Below are 13,807 nucleotides of genomic sequence, written 5' to 3'. Positions count from 1 at the left end.
TCAAACATGTTTACGACAATCTTGTTAAGAGTTTATTATTAAGAGTCTTATGTATTATCGTCCTTATTTTTAAAAAACGCTCTACCTCCATCAAGGTAGAATTAAGAACTATCTAAGAATTGATCAAGAATTATTTCCGTTCTTCCGCCTTTTCCTTTTATAAGATGGAAAAATTGGTTTTTGATGCATTTCGATGTGTTTGATGTTTACAAAATCCGATGCATCGATCTTATGTAAGTTAAAAATCTGTTACGCGACGATCTCCCTACACAGTCGCGAGCGAATCCTCATATAATGCTAAATTGGATTTGCCTAATCGCATTATGAGCCTTCGTGCACTGTTTCGCGACAGAATCGAGCCATTCGAGTCTTCTACCATCCCAAGTTCACTTCAAAATAATCAGAGGCTAGATCACCGCACTGTCGACAAATCGGAAAAATCGGCAACATGACAAAAAAGTTCGAGTTCAATTGGCGAATCGAGGTACCGGAACTTTTGAGAAATGGTTCAACGTTCGATCGCTGGTTCGAAGACAAGGAAAACACCGAATATGAACCAAACTGCTTATTTAAAGTCGATGAATATGGATTTTTTATCTATTGGAAGAGCGACGGCAAGGTAGATTTTCCAAGTCACTATCTATCCCGTGTTTCAAAACACAAATTTTGCATAGATACTTGTCCATTTCGAGATGAGATTCGAGTATTGTGAAAAAATATTTTCTTTTATCAAATTGGATATGCAGTAAGTAAGAAAATAGAAATAGTATTAGAAGAGAAAACACAAGCTGATCATTATATTTGTTTCACTTAATGATATTTCGTTCGAATAAATATTTCTCAATCGCAAATCTTGTTGCGCAGGACGGCGATGTAATAGAACTGGCTCAAGTGAGTGATATTCGTTATGGTGGCACGCCGAAGGTAAATAATACGACAACTATTTGTTTAAGGTATCGAAAATGGTTGTATAATATCTAATCGATTTTTTTATACATACCAGATAATCCGTATATATAATGTGTATAATAATCAACGATAAAATTGCTTAGGATCCTAAATTGTGCCATAAAATAAGTAAACACGGGACAATGGAAGAAATAGACCAGAAGAGTTTAACTATATGCTCGGGTATCGATTACACTAATATTCATTATCAGCATGTTATTTGTGCGGACGCAAAAACGGCTAAGGTAGTAAAACAGAAAAAGAATATGCTGTTCTTCTTCTAGATCTAATCGAGAATTTAGATCATATTTCTTAAATTGAACATCATTTATCTGGTCTAGGATTGGCAAGTTGGGTTACGATTAATTACCCACAACACGAAAGCTTCGAACGTTTGCCCGACGATACAACTAATGAAGCAGTACGTAACGTTTACGTTAATTTAATCGTCTCCGCATTATCATCTAGCTAGTCGCTTGAAGGCTGTTAACCTTTTTCTGTACTTTTATTAGATTGTACTATATTACTACTACAGTACTTGCCATACATTCGTAATCGTTATAAATAGGCTGCGAGTTCCCGTTCATGAAATTTAACCCTTTACGCTTCTAATACACATTTACAATAATTCTTTTCTTAGCCAAGAATGTTATTTCGAAACGAATATCGTTATAAATTTTAGCAAGTTTTCAATATAGGCGATGTATACGCGTGTTATTAAGGGGTTTAAATTATAATTTTATTTATATATTTTTATTCTTATTTTTATTATTATTATATATTTTTATTGTTATTATATTTTTAATTGTATTTATATATTTGTTTACCAGTTGGATGAGATTGAGCTTTCAAGTAGATCCTAAAGGAAAAGTGCCAGTGAAAGTTATATCAAAGACATTTGCCTCTGGGAAAACAGAGAAATTAGTTTATCAAGGGCTAGCAGACATGGGCTTACCTAGTGGAAAGGTGAGCTTCCTCTTCAATACGCGCAATCTTATTATCCTTGTAAAGATCTATATAGACAATGTCAAGTATTTTTAGGCTGTGAAAAATAAAAAGAGTAAAGTAACCGTGAATATTACACGTATTAATATTACGTTCGGTTTATTTAAACTAAACCTTTTGCCGCTGTCTCATAGAATTTTCAAACATTACTAACAGAAATACTAGGTTCTCAATTTTAACGATATGTTACCCCATCCGTGCAATAAAGTTAAACGATTAACTGAACAAAACTTCTTTTTCTCAAGACGTTGATAATTTCTTTAAAGCTATTTACTTCGAACAGAAGAAAGTTTACAAGTAAAAATTAGTCGGTAATAATAATAATAAATTAAAAGATAAGAAATAATAGAAATAATTACATAAATATTATCATTTTCAGAGCGATAAAATTGAGCCTAAGGATTTTACGTTCGAGAAGTTTAAGAATTTGTACTTTAAAATTTGCCCTCGAAACGATATCGAGGAATTATTCCAATCGATGTAAGTACCAGTTACATAGAGGTAAAATTACTGCGAATGGCGTCATGAATCTTCTGAAATAACGTTTATTATGGTACTAATGGTATATTTCAGAACCAAAGGAAAATCGGATACGATCAGTCTGGGTCAGTTAGTACAATTTATGAACGAGAAACAAAGAGACCCTCGACTGAACGAAATTTTGTATCCCCTTTACGATGAGAAACGATGCACAGAAATAATCAACGATTACGAACAAGATGAGAAAGCAAGGAATGACAGTACGTTTATTTGCTGAAACAATTTACGTTCTAGAATCACGAAATTTCTTTCTCTTTTCCCTCCTCTTCCTCTTTTAGTTGGTTTTTAACGTCACACCTAGGCTACATCGATGTAGTCGTTAGTCACGAAGATATATAGAACTACGATCTATTACAAAGTCACTTACAAAATAAAATGCCTTCGATATTTATGTATTTTCTTCTTTATGAAATGCATACATTGGAGTTGTGTTTTGTACTTTTAGTCCTATCGTTTAGAATATTAAAAACTGATATAGTGTGGCAAAAAACGTTAATAAATCTAGATTAAATTAATTTGTTTAAAGTACGGTTAGAGGATTAGACGAGCAAGAGAAAATGCATATAATTTTATATTTTTATTATGTATGTATCATTTTGTATGTAGAGTCCTTAACCAAGGAGGGTTTCATTCGTTACCTAATGTCTGATGAAAATGCACCTGTATTTTTGGACAAATTGGAAGAATGGATGGACATGGATCAACCTCTTGCCCATTATTATATTAATTCCAGTCACAATACTTATCTGAGTGGCAGACAAATCGGTGGTAAAAGTACCGTTGAGATGTACAGACAAGTCTTGTTAGCTGGTTGCAGGTAATTATTAATCAGTAGTAATTTATAACATTTCAGTCACGCCAGGACCGTTTTTAATTTTTAATTTCAATGACAGTTGGATATTATTAGAAATTCTTAATACAATCGATATAAATTCTATTCGTATCGATAAATCATCAATGTTTAAAGACATCAGATTAAACTGTAGAGTTTATTAAATCGGACCAAATCTTTTTCTATATATTTTACATTTTGACTCTAGTTATGTAGGAGAAATTAATTTCTACCTGCTTATATAAAAGAATCTGCTGTGATTATTATTATTTTAAACGTACTTGATTAATTATGATTAAAAGTTAATAGCAAAAATATTTAAAAACTATAAGGACTATTTGTATGTTTAAATACAATGCTTTACATCTTATATGTAGGACAATTGTTCTATGATTTCCGTAATTTTGACGATACGTATTGCAAATGATAACGATCACACTGTTTTTTGTGTAAGTTGGGGAAACTTTTTATATTTGATAAAGTTATCGAGGGAGCAAGGACAATTTGAGAAAGGATAATGAAATATGTTGCCCGGCAGATGTGTAGAACTCGATTGTTGGGATGGAAAGGGAGAAGACGAAGAGCCTATCATAACTCACGGCAAAGCTATGTGTACTGATATCCTTTTCAAAGATGTCATATACGCTTTGAGGGACACAGCGTTCGTCACATCGGAGTATCCTATAATTCTAAGTTTCGAAAATCATTGCTGCCTGAAACAGCAATATAAGCTGGCCAAATACTGCGATGAAATACTGGGTGACTTGCTACTGAAAGAGCCTCTGAAAGATTATCCGGTATGTGATACTCGGATTTTAAATTTCTTGAATCTCTTAATACGACGCTGAATAAAACAGTAATATATAATATCGTCGATATCGTACAGACGATAAATCTTCGTTACGCATTTAACAAGTTCTTCTTGCATATAGCTTATATTTATAAAATCGTAAATAATTTCGTTTCCACATACTGAATCGAAGAAGTTATCTCGAATAGCATACTAAAGAATTTGTTCGACAAACGAAAATCGATAATTGCCTGTTTCCTGTTGTCTCAATTTATGAAAACATTTTTCCATTCGTATTTCGTGCGACTCGATAAACTCGCGTTTTTCCTCGCCAACGGACAAGTAATAGTAACAGCAGCAGAATTTTATAAATTTTTAACACGCCCGCTGGAAAATACGAGTTTGCCCGATTCAGAGGGAACAGATCAAATGAAAATATGAGAAGCGTGCTTATCGCACGGATGAATGTCCCGCGAGAAATACGTTTATTTTGTAATCGTAAATAAAATGGCACAGCTTGAACCGGGGCATCCACTTCCACCACCAAGTGCACTGAAACGAAAGATATTAATCAAGAATAAAAGACTGAAACCGGAGGTAGAAAAGGTGGAGCTCGAGTTATTCCGCTCCGGGCAATTCGAGGCGAAAGACGAAGTAGTGGAGGATCCCAGCGCACCTTCTGGACCACCGGAACCGCCAAAGGTGTTCCTATGATTATGTTTATCGCTTATTTAGAAATTATCTATTAGAATATAACTAAGATATAATTTATCTAAGATTTATCAGATTTTCTTTCGAAAATTTTCTTTTGAAAATCATGTTCCTAAATTGTTAGCGTACCGCACAGCCATGTCATACAGCGCGTCTTTTTTTGAAAACAAAATCTTGATGACATTCTAGGAGGAACCACCACCCGAAGCTGCACCAGCTGAAGGTGCTGCACCAGGTGAAGGGGGTGCTGAAGGAGAAGCGCCTCCAGTTCAATATACCGGCAGTACGATGGCGTGTCATCCATGGCTCTCTTCTATGATTAATTACGCACAGCCAGTGAAATTTCAAAGTTTCGAAGTTGCGGAAAGTATGTGAAGCGTGCTTTATTTTCATTTATATTAACATACAAACGTTATATTCATATTTCAGCCTTTTGATAAAGTAAGTACAATTTATGTATGTGCATACGATTTATCATCGCATTCGCCATGTCTTATATCTTGGTCATTGTACCGGTGATACAACGAACGAATAGTATCATTCATTCTCGTATTTGTATTTTTATATTAATTTTATACTTTAGTACTATCGAAATTTTTATGATAATATATTTATCACGAAAGACAATTAAGCAGTAAGTAAGTAAAATTAAAATGCAATCTGCATTACGAGTTTGGATCTAAAGTTAGATATATAAGCGCTATTATTGTTGCAGAAAAAAACATACATCATAATATGTCCTCGTTTTCGGAGACTGCGGCACTCAACTACCTGAAAACGAATGCCGTGGAGTTTGTTAATTATAACAAACGTCAGATGAGTCGAATTTACCCAAAAGGTACGAGGGCTGATTCGTCGAATTACATGCCACAAGTAAGTCGTTAATTATAGCTAGGAAAAATTGATATTATTCGGTACATCAATCAGGTTTGTATTTGTTTAGGTCTTTTGGAACGCAGGCTGTCAAATGGTTGCGTTAAATTTTCAAACGCCCGATTTGCCTATGCAATTAAATCAAGGAAAATTCGAGTATAACGCAACAACTGGGTATCTACTAAAGCCTGATTTTATGAGAAGGTCGGATAAAATTTTCGATCCGTTCTCCGAGGACGTAGACGGCGTTATCACAGCTCAATGTTCCGTTCAAGTAAACTTTGCATATGCAACATTTTATTTAGTCGGAATATTTTTGGAGGATATTTGTGAAACGATTCGTTTTATTCGAATAAAAATTTAATTTTACTATATACAAGCAATTACAGTAACGATACGAGCAACAATTTATTAAGTATTATCGATCGACTGTTGCCTGTATCATTAATACCGATATTAAAAACGTTTAATCACCTTTAAAATAATAATATAAACCAATTAATAATAATACACATTATTAGTTAAGTAAATCGAGCGATGGAATAAAAGTGATCAATCGTTGATTAATTCTACTTGTCAGGTAATAGCAGGACAATTCTTGTCCGACAAAAAGGTCGGCACTTACGTTGAAGTGGACATGTACGGTTTGCCAGCAGACACAATTAAGAAAGAATTTCGAACACGAATGGTTCCTGGGAACGGATTGAATCCAGTTTATAACGAAGAACCGTTTCTATTCCGTAAAGTTGTACTTCCCGACTTGGCTGTACTCAGATTTGGTAATTCTATGACTCTATTTAATTCTAACATTATTGCACATTATTAATGCACGTAAATTTTTAATAAATTCATCTATCGTTACTTTTATCTATAGAAGAATCATCGTTTCCAAAAAATTAATTAGCTGCACGTCTTTAATTAGTTAGTTTCCAATTCTATTGGCGTTCTATTAAACATTTTCGCCGATTCAAAGAATGCAATTTCACGCTGCAACAGCGACATAAATTGACATTCGTTGTTCGCATAGGTGTATACGAAGAGAGCGGAAAATTGTTGGGTCAACGAATTTTACCACTGGACGGCCTTCAAGCTGGATATAGACATATTTCGTTGAAAACCGAGGCGAATTTTCCCATGGCACTGCCGATGTTGTTCTGTAACATCGAGCTAAAGATTTACGTACCCGATGGATTCGAAGGTAATCTCTTGAGCGAGTTCGCCGAGCAAAAATAGAAGTGTATCACGATGCCTCTGATGCGAGCCCGCTTTCTCGACTTGTAGACTTCATGGCAGCCTTGTCTGATCCGGGTGGATTCAGCAAAGGAGCAGAGAAGCAAGCCGAAACTATGAAGGGACTAGGAATCGAGCAAACCGACGCGAAGGCCGAGGCGAAGAAGAAGGAAGAGGAAAAGGCTAAAAAGGGTATACCATGTTTTTCAAGTTTTCATTCATAAAACTTAAAACGGGAAACGAACGTTTAATGCGCCATTATTTGAAATTGTCGCCGGTAAATTAAATTGTTTGCTCGAACTGTTAGTTTTATTGAGATTTTAATCAGTTTGTAAAAGTTTCGCGACGAATTGGGAAATGTTTTTATTAAGGCAACAGTTGTAAGTTAATTCTGTATAATAAACCGTAAGACTATATGATACCATATTTATATAATTATAAAATATTTGTCGGTTATCGAATTTTTAGAGGAATGGAAGCCAGAGCCAATTACGATAGACACGCTAAAGAAGGAGAAAGCGTACAAACTGGGGAAAAAACAACAGAAGGATTTGGATACAATGAGGAAGAAGCATCTGAAGGAACGACAGACGATGCAAAAAAATCATTGCGCTGCCATTGATAAATTGGTGAAGGGAAAGGAGTACGTAGCGTACTGAAACATTACTTTCGCTAACTAGAAATTACCGAATTGCCGCGATTAACGTCGTTATCGCAGCTAATCCCACATGGCAATGACAAATCTCGCATTTACAGCAAAAGCGCGCTGCTCCAGGACGCGAACGTGAAAAAAGTTATAAGCGAACAAACCGCGCAATGGTCCGCCATGGTAGAAAGGCAACGAAAAGAGGAATGGGAGATGTTGAAGAATCAGACGGAGGCCGGTCGGGAGGAATTCAAAAAATTAATCGAAATTGTACAGGCCTCGCAGGTTAAACAGCTACAGGCAAAACATGACAAGTGTGTAGATTCTATTTGTAATTTCTCTTTAGTATTTTTATTCGTTCGCCTCTCACGCAAAATTAAATCTCACGTAAAATTAAAAATGTTCAAGCATACGTAAAATCGAACAAAGTTTGTACTTGACATGTAACAGTTGGTTTATAAAATTATTCCTTACCGCCGGGGTAATATAATTTTCGGGATGATGAAAGGTAGCGGTGTGAAGCAGTTTCAACACCGAAGTAAACGTACGATTCGATATACTAAAACAACTGTAAGCTGCAACGGTACAGCACAGTACAAAACAATTCAGCTACACATTGTCCGTGCATTTTACGATCTCTTTCGCTCACTTTAGACAATCTACTCCGACATTCTCATGGCATGTTTGATCACGTTCATCGGAAAGTTTAGGCGACAACCATCTTTGCACTCTTCTTTTACTTTACTTGAAACTCGCAACTAGTAATCCAACTAGTTGTCCAAAATTCCTATTCCTACAATAATATCCTTTTTCTTTCTTCTCAGAGATATTAAAGATATGAATGCGAATCAGGTAAAAGTATCCGTAGAAACGGCTAAAGAAGTAATGAACGACAAAGCGTTAAAGACAAAAGGAGACAAGGATCGTCGACTTCGTGAGAAGAAGGAACAAAATACGAAGAAATTTATGCAAGAAAGGAAAACCGTGCAAATCAAGCAAGGCCGTGAAAAAGAAAAATTGAAAGTCTCTCACGAAAAACAAGTGGCAGACTTAGATGGCAATATTAACGCGGTAATGCTTCATAATTTTACTTTAAAAAACGACTTCTTCTTAATTTTGTATGATCATAAGAACAAGATAATCGACAAATTGCATAACATTCTTCTAAATCAATCGTTGATATCGCGTGTGAGTGTCGCGTATTTATTTTCGTACTTTTTCACCAACGTGTCAAGCTCGTTTTTTTTTCTCTCTAATAGCTGATAATACTTACAAGATTATCGTTTTGTTACAGACCATTGAAATGTACAAGAATGAAGCAATTCACTTGGACATGTCGTCTAAAACAGAATTCTTTGTATAATTATTAGATCTCGAAGTTTTCTACTTGAAAGTTTGTACTTAATTTAAAAACATATTTTCTACCTATACTTACTCGATATACATACCTTGGCACTGTTGTACAATTTATTAAATCTTTCAATTTTTTCTTTCTCTTTATGCACTGTTCCATTTTGATCACATTTTGAACTACTTCTAAGATTCTGTATATAATATTATTCGATAAATATTACAATAACGATTCACGGATGTGTGACTCGTTTCGTATTCCTTTATAAAGGATAATTATTACGAATTATATATACCTCCAAGTTTCGAAATTATACGATATATTAATATATATCGTAGGGTTTGCATTAACTTTTAACATTTAATATTCTTTCAGTTGTAAGTCAAACGATTTCTTTTCCAATACTATATTTATTGTAATTATGACTAAATTTTGCTTACTATTGTAAGCCTTTGTGAGATGATTTGTTGCGTTTCAAGTCTTTAAATTCTTTAAAAGTCTACCACATATACCGTCGCTTCGCCAAATATCTCAGAATGTAATATTTCCAATTTATTCGCAAAACTTTTATTTGTACTTTTATTGTACAGTTATGATACATTATGCTAATTACACGCATCGCTCGCTATGGATAATTTTACACTAATTTCAACACAAATCATCGTAGCACTATCATCACCATACAATATCTAAAAATGTATTCGTACTTTGTAAACGTGCGAGGAGGGTGGCCGCTTTCGAGAAATTGTTTGTGCGCAAATATCGTAACAATCTGAGAGATTCGATACAAGTATGTATAAACTTAGACGTTACTTCGTAGAACGGTAACTCAGACAGAAAACAGGGAATAAGATAAAACAAACAACGGGAAAGTCGGGCAAACAGAAAACCAACAAACTCGTGCAACGACCCGATGTTTCACTGTCGGTGACTTAAAGCGTTTTCTCTTTATATTGTTCCACATACCGTTGAACAAACGGTAGCCTATATACTCGTAAAGAGGCGATGGAACCCGCACACGCACCCACCCAATAGACTATCACGTGCTCTATAAAGGAAGTTCCTAAACATCCGTATTTCAAGGAGGTGGCCAGCGCGGGATTGAAGTAGCCGCCGGAATAATCGAAAGCTGAAATCAGCGTGAAAATAAATCGAGTATAAGTGTATCAACACGATCATCAACAGGTGTTCGCATCGAAAAAAAGACTCTAATCTATGACCATGACATACGATAATACAGAGTATCTAATACATGCAACGAACAGATTTGATTGCTCGCGAGTATTTTCAGTTCTTAAATTGCGAAAAGTGTAATACCTTTTCTTTAAGATGACAGATTTACTAAGGTGAAAGGAGCGTAGTGAGGTGAAATCGTAAAGGAACTTTTCTCAAAATAAGAAGGAAAATCAAATTATTCGAGTTATTCCAAGCAAATTTTTAATCGTTTCTGGGGAAACAAACAACTTGTGAATTTATTTTTCGCATCTGTAAAAATAATAAAAAATGTAATAATTCAAAGGACTTTAAAGTGTTGTCATGTTCGTACTTATTACTGCTCGACAAGAGAAATTTCTTCGAATGATCGAAGCAGACGATTTTCGATGGAAAACTTACATTATTATACATTATTTGAACACGAAAAGGATCATATTTACGATTCGAATAATTCAGATATATCCCTACGTTCGAAAAGTATATACACAATATCCACATTTAAAGAAAAGAGTTGAAAGAATTCGAGAGTGAATAAAGAAATATATATTATATAAGGATACACATATACAACGTACGTGCATGTATTCAAAAATATGGATCGATTCAGCTGTTATCTCCCATTAGTTTATATTAATTTGTTAAAGGCGATTGCGTTCACCTATTAAAGTCATATCAAACGTCTAAATCTAAATATTTATAAACCGCGAAAGAATATATGCACAAGAACTAATGAAAGTTTCTATTTTTATACAGCTTAGATACCCTGTAGTTGGAAAAGTAAAAGGGATATGTAAATGACTAAAGATTAACGTAGGTAAATAAATGAAAAAATATTTTTTACAAGACGAATCGTGATATAAATTAATCAAACCTGCAATAACCAAAGTTGTTCCAACGAAGGAATCAAGAATAACACTAATCTTCGAATTTATTTCGCTCAAGCCACGTGAGACCACCCTATATATACAAGTTGCCACGCATTCTATAAATGCTCCAAATATTACAGGCACCTTAAAGATAGAAGAGACGGTCGCATAATTTTCGCTAGAATTTATGAAAACTATGATCTCTTAATCTCATATATAACGTTAAACGAGAGTATTATAATAGTCTTAAAGATTCACAAAAAATGTAGTGTTTTTTTATCTTATGTTCTTGCATACGTCACTATCGCGAAAAGACTATTTTTGTTAGATTTTCGAACGAAAGAAGCGAGCCTATTGCAAACAGTTGGGAAAAGTTTGTAATTTATTATCGCACTTACTTGTAGATCGGTAGTACAATCTTCGAATGCTTTGTGTTTGTGCGTCGAAACGATTTCGAGTGCCCAAAGTAATTGAACGTATCTAAAAACGGCAAGACCGCCGACAAGTTCGGCCCATATTAAAAGGAAAGCATCGCGCACTGACTTCGTTCCATTGACAACGTCTTCGATGTGCGTGTAGGGACAAGCGGTAGCGTCTTCCCAATTCATAGACCACCAAATCGTCAGTACGAATAAATATACGCCATACATAGAAACACCCCAGTTATCCGCAACTAAGGTACATTATAATTAAAACAGAGAATATGTACTGAAAAATTTATACCGAAAACATATAACGTTCCTATAATTTGACGCTAATAGAATTGTAATTGTACATAGTATTCCATTAAAAGATATTGGCTGTTGCTGGTACACATAAAAAAAAAAAAAAAGAAGAAAAAGAAATAAATTTCGTATCAAATTTTATAAAATTTATGGAGTTACCAATTAGAAATTATTGACGATAAATTCGGTAGACTTACTTATTATTAATTCGAAACATGCTCCGCAAAGTTCACCGGTAGCAATACCTTCTAAAAATAGGGACCTTACAAACGGATCCTGTATATAATAGTTGGTGTATCTTCTCATCCAGTAAGCTATGAGACTTGTAAATACAATGTACAGTGTAGAAACTGCCAAAGCAATTACCGTTGCAGCCATGGTGTTGATCGAATATAGTATGCAGTAAAAGCTCGATATCGTAAAACGGAAACTAAAAAACAGAACAAAACAAAATTACAAAATCACGAATAAATGTTTATATATGTCAATGACTGCTGGTATAATGGACCCCATACATTACCTATACGATCGTAATAGTGGAGCTTAAAACTTGAGCACATATAGCGGGAATTCGGAAAAAGAATAAGAAAACACCATATGAAACCAAAAAAATATGTTAAAGAGGCTGTGCGAGAACAACTCGTTAACAAATGTTAAAAACTTCAATACGCTTCATGCCAAATAGAATGCCAACGATTATTCGTGGAAAGGGCAATCTTACAAAATATTAATTGTAATATAAATTGATGATAATCTATCGTAATGTTCGAATACTTTTTTCCCTTATGTGAACGTTCGATTGTCATAAGTTACAGAGTACCGCAGTTAACTCTTTTACTTTGTTATATTTATTACTTTGCCAACATTGATGTATAACGTGCGATCATCTGTATATCAATGTAATTATTAGCATAAAGAACACAGTCTTCCCCATTTTCACGTTCATACTATACGAATGCTTTTAATCCAGGCTGCCTATATCGTGGCCCAAACTACAAGCATAACAAGAAATCATAATGCAGTTATTGTCAATGTTTCGTGCACTAAAAAAGTTGTTACAAAACAATCTACCACAATAATTTAATCGTACTCTTACAGTAACGATGCGCGAGTATATTGTTACGTGTATTCTGGTCTAGAAAAATAATGTATTTAGCATCAAAATATAGTTAACTTTAAGTTTGTAAATTATTACACATTAACATTATAATACATGTATGTATATACAAAATATAGGAACATTATGCAACAGCAAAATATTACGCAAAACAGCATTCGACAAACTATAGTTTCAAGTGATTCTCGTGAACGTAATATAAACTTACATATTTACCACCAAATTTCATTCGCTTTTCTCATCTCTTCCCGAGCAAACATTCACACAATACTTGTAAATCTATTTCTCGATCTCTTCCTTTCTTTCGCGCACAGCGAGATTTTGCTTAGCTGTTATTTAAAACCATCGAGTGTAATTGAATATATTTGTGTGAATATGTCGCGTAGCTTTAAATAGCTGGTCTCCCAAATTACCTGGTTGTACATCCGCATCACGTTATATATCGAATATGTTTCAAAATAATCTTACGACGAAACTGAACAGTCAACACTTTTTCGTAAATATGAATAACAATTATACCTGTCACCAAGTATTATTCGATTATTTTGCAACTAACTAGAAGCATTTCATTCATTTGATTTATTCCATTTACTTGTTCATATCGTTACTTTGATTCGTATTTCAAAAATCGAAAAGCAAATTTATTTACGCGTTTAGAAGATTAAATTATAAATCTTCCATTCATGCTTTATAACAATGTAAATTTAATGCTTACAAATTGTGTTTGTATTACAAACTTTAAAGGATAATTTGATCTGATCGGTTATGAATTTGTAATTCCATAACATTCGTTCGTTTCCAAACAATTCACACTACCGAATGCAGTAAATTCTACACCATAACGACATTGATACAGTTAGTTGGCCTGAATTGTAACGAAATGAAACCGGTACGCCCGAATGGAAGTACGAATTTAACGCTCAACCAATCAACTAAATACTTAGTTTCACATATTTAG

At 34.2% G+C, this 13,807-nt stretch overlaps 2 protein-coding genes across 5 annotated transcripts; one reads left to right on the top strand and one right to left on the bottom strand.

Annotated features, from left to right (window-relative positions):
* Nucleotides 1-345: 345 nt before the first annotated feature.
* Nucleotides 346-9,023, top strand: LOC122577680 (1-phosphatidylinositol 4,5-bisphosphate phosphodiesterase-like). 2 transcript variants are annotated; one of them, XM_043749146.1, is made up of 20 exons: nt 346-619; nt 865-924; nt 1,053-1,193; nt 1,290-1,369; nt 1,779-1,914; nt 2,333-2,433; nt 2,527-2,693; nt 3,100-3,310; nt 3,864-4,122; nt 4,632-4,817; nt 5,016-5,193; nt 5,542-5,699; nt 5,770-5,973; nt 6,280-6,478; nt 6,727-6,897; nt 6,981-7,121; nt 7,398-7,572; nt 7,686-7,889; nt 8,400-8,646; nt 8,870-9,023. In XM_043749146.1, exons 1-20 carry the CDS (start codon nt 449-451, stop codon nt 8,936-8,938), a joined length of 3,258 nt encoding a protein of 1,085 aa, XP_043605081.1. In that variant the 5' UTR covers nt 346-448; the 3' UTR covers nt 8,939-9,023. The 2 variants fall into 2 exon arrangements, with proteins under 2 accessions (XP_043605081.1, XP_043605082.1); XM_043749147.1 differs by having other exon boundaries at nt 538-619; nt 1,004-1,193.
* Nucleotides 9,024-9,477: 454 nt separating this feature from the next.
* LOC122577682 (aquaporin-11) lies at nt 9,478-13,790 on the bottom strand. 3 transcript variants are annotated; one of them, XM_043749155.1, is made up of 6 exons: nt 13,058-13,790; nt 12,253-12,724; nt 11,930-12,162; nt 11,406-11,680; nt 11,013-11,151; nt 9,478-10,055 (listed from the first exon to the last, which is right to left on the bottom strand). In XM_043749155.1, exons 3-6 carry the CDS (start codon nt 12,108-12,110, stop codon nt 9,859-9,861), a joined length of 792 nt encoding a protein of 263 aa, XP_043605090.1. In that variant the 5' UTR covers nt 12,111-12,162; nt 12,253-12,724; nt 13,058-13,790; the 3' UTR covers nt 9,478-9,858. The 3 variants fall into 3 exon arrangements, with proteins under 3 accessions (XP_043605090.1, XP_043605088.1, XP_043605089.1); XM_043749153.1 differs by lacking the exon at nt 12,253-12,724 and having other exon boundaries at nt 13,066-13,178; nt 13,263-13,790; XM_043749154.1 differs by lacking the exon at nt 12,253-12,724.
* Between the last annotated feature and the right edge of the window lie 17 nt (nt 13,791-13,807).

The sequence above is a fragment of the Bombus pyrosoma genome, linkage group LG2, assembly GCF_014825855.1.
Source record: "Bombus pyrosoma isolate SC7728 linkage group LG2, ASM1482585v1, whole genome shotgun sequence".
Classification (NCBI taxonomy): Eukaryota; Metazoa; Arthropoda; class Insecta; order Hymenoptera; family Apidae; genus Bombus; species Bombus pyrosoma.
Note: the sequence above shows the minus strand (reverse complement) of the source record. Positions and strands in the feature narration are given on the sequence as shown.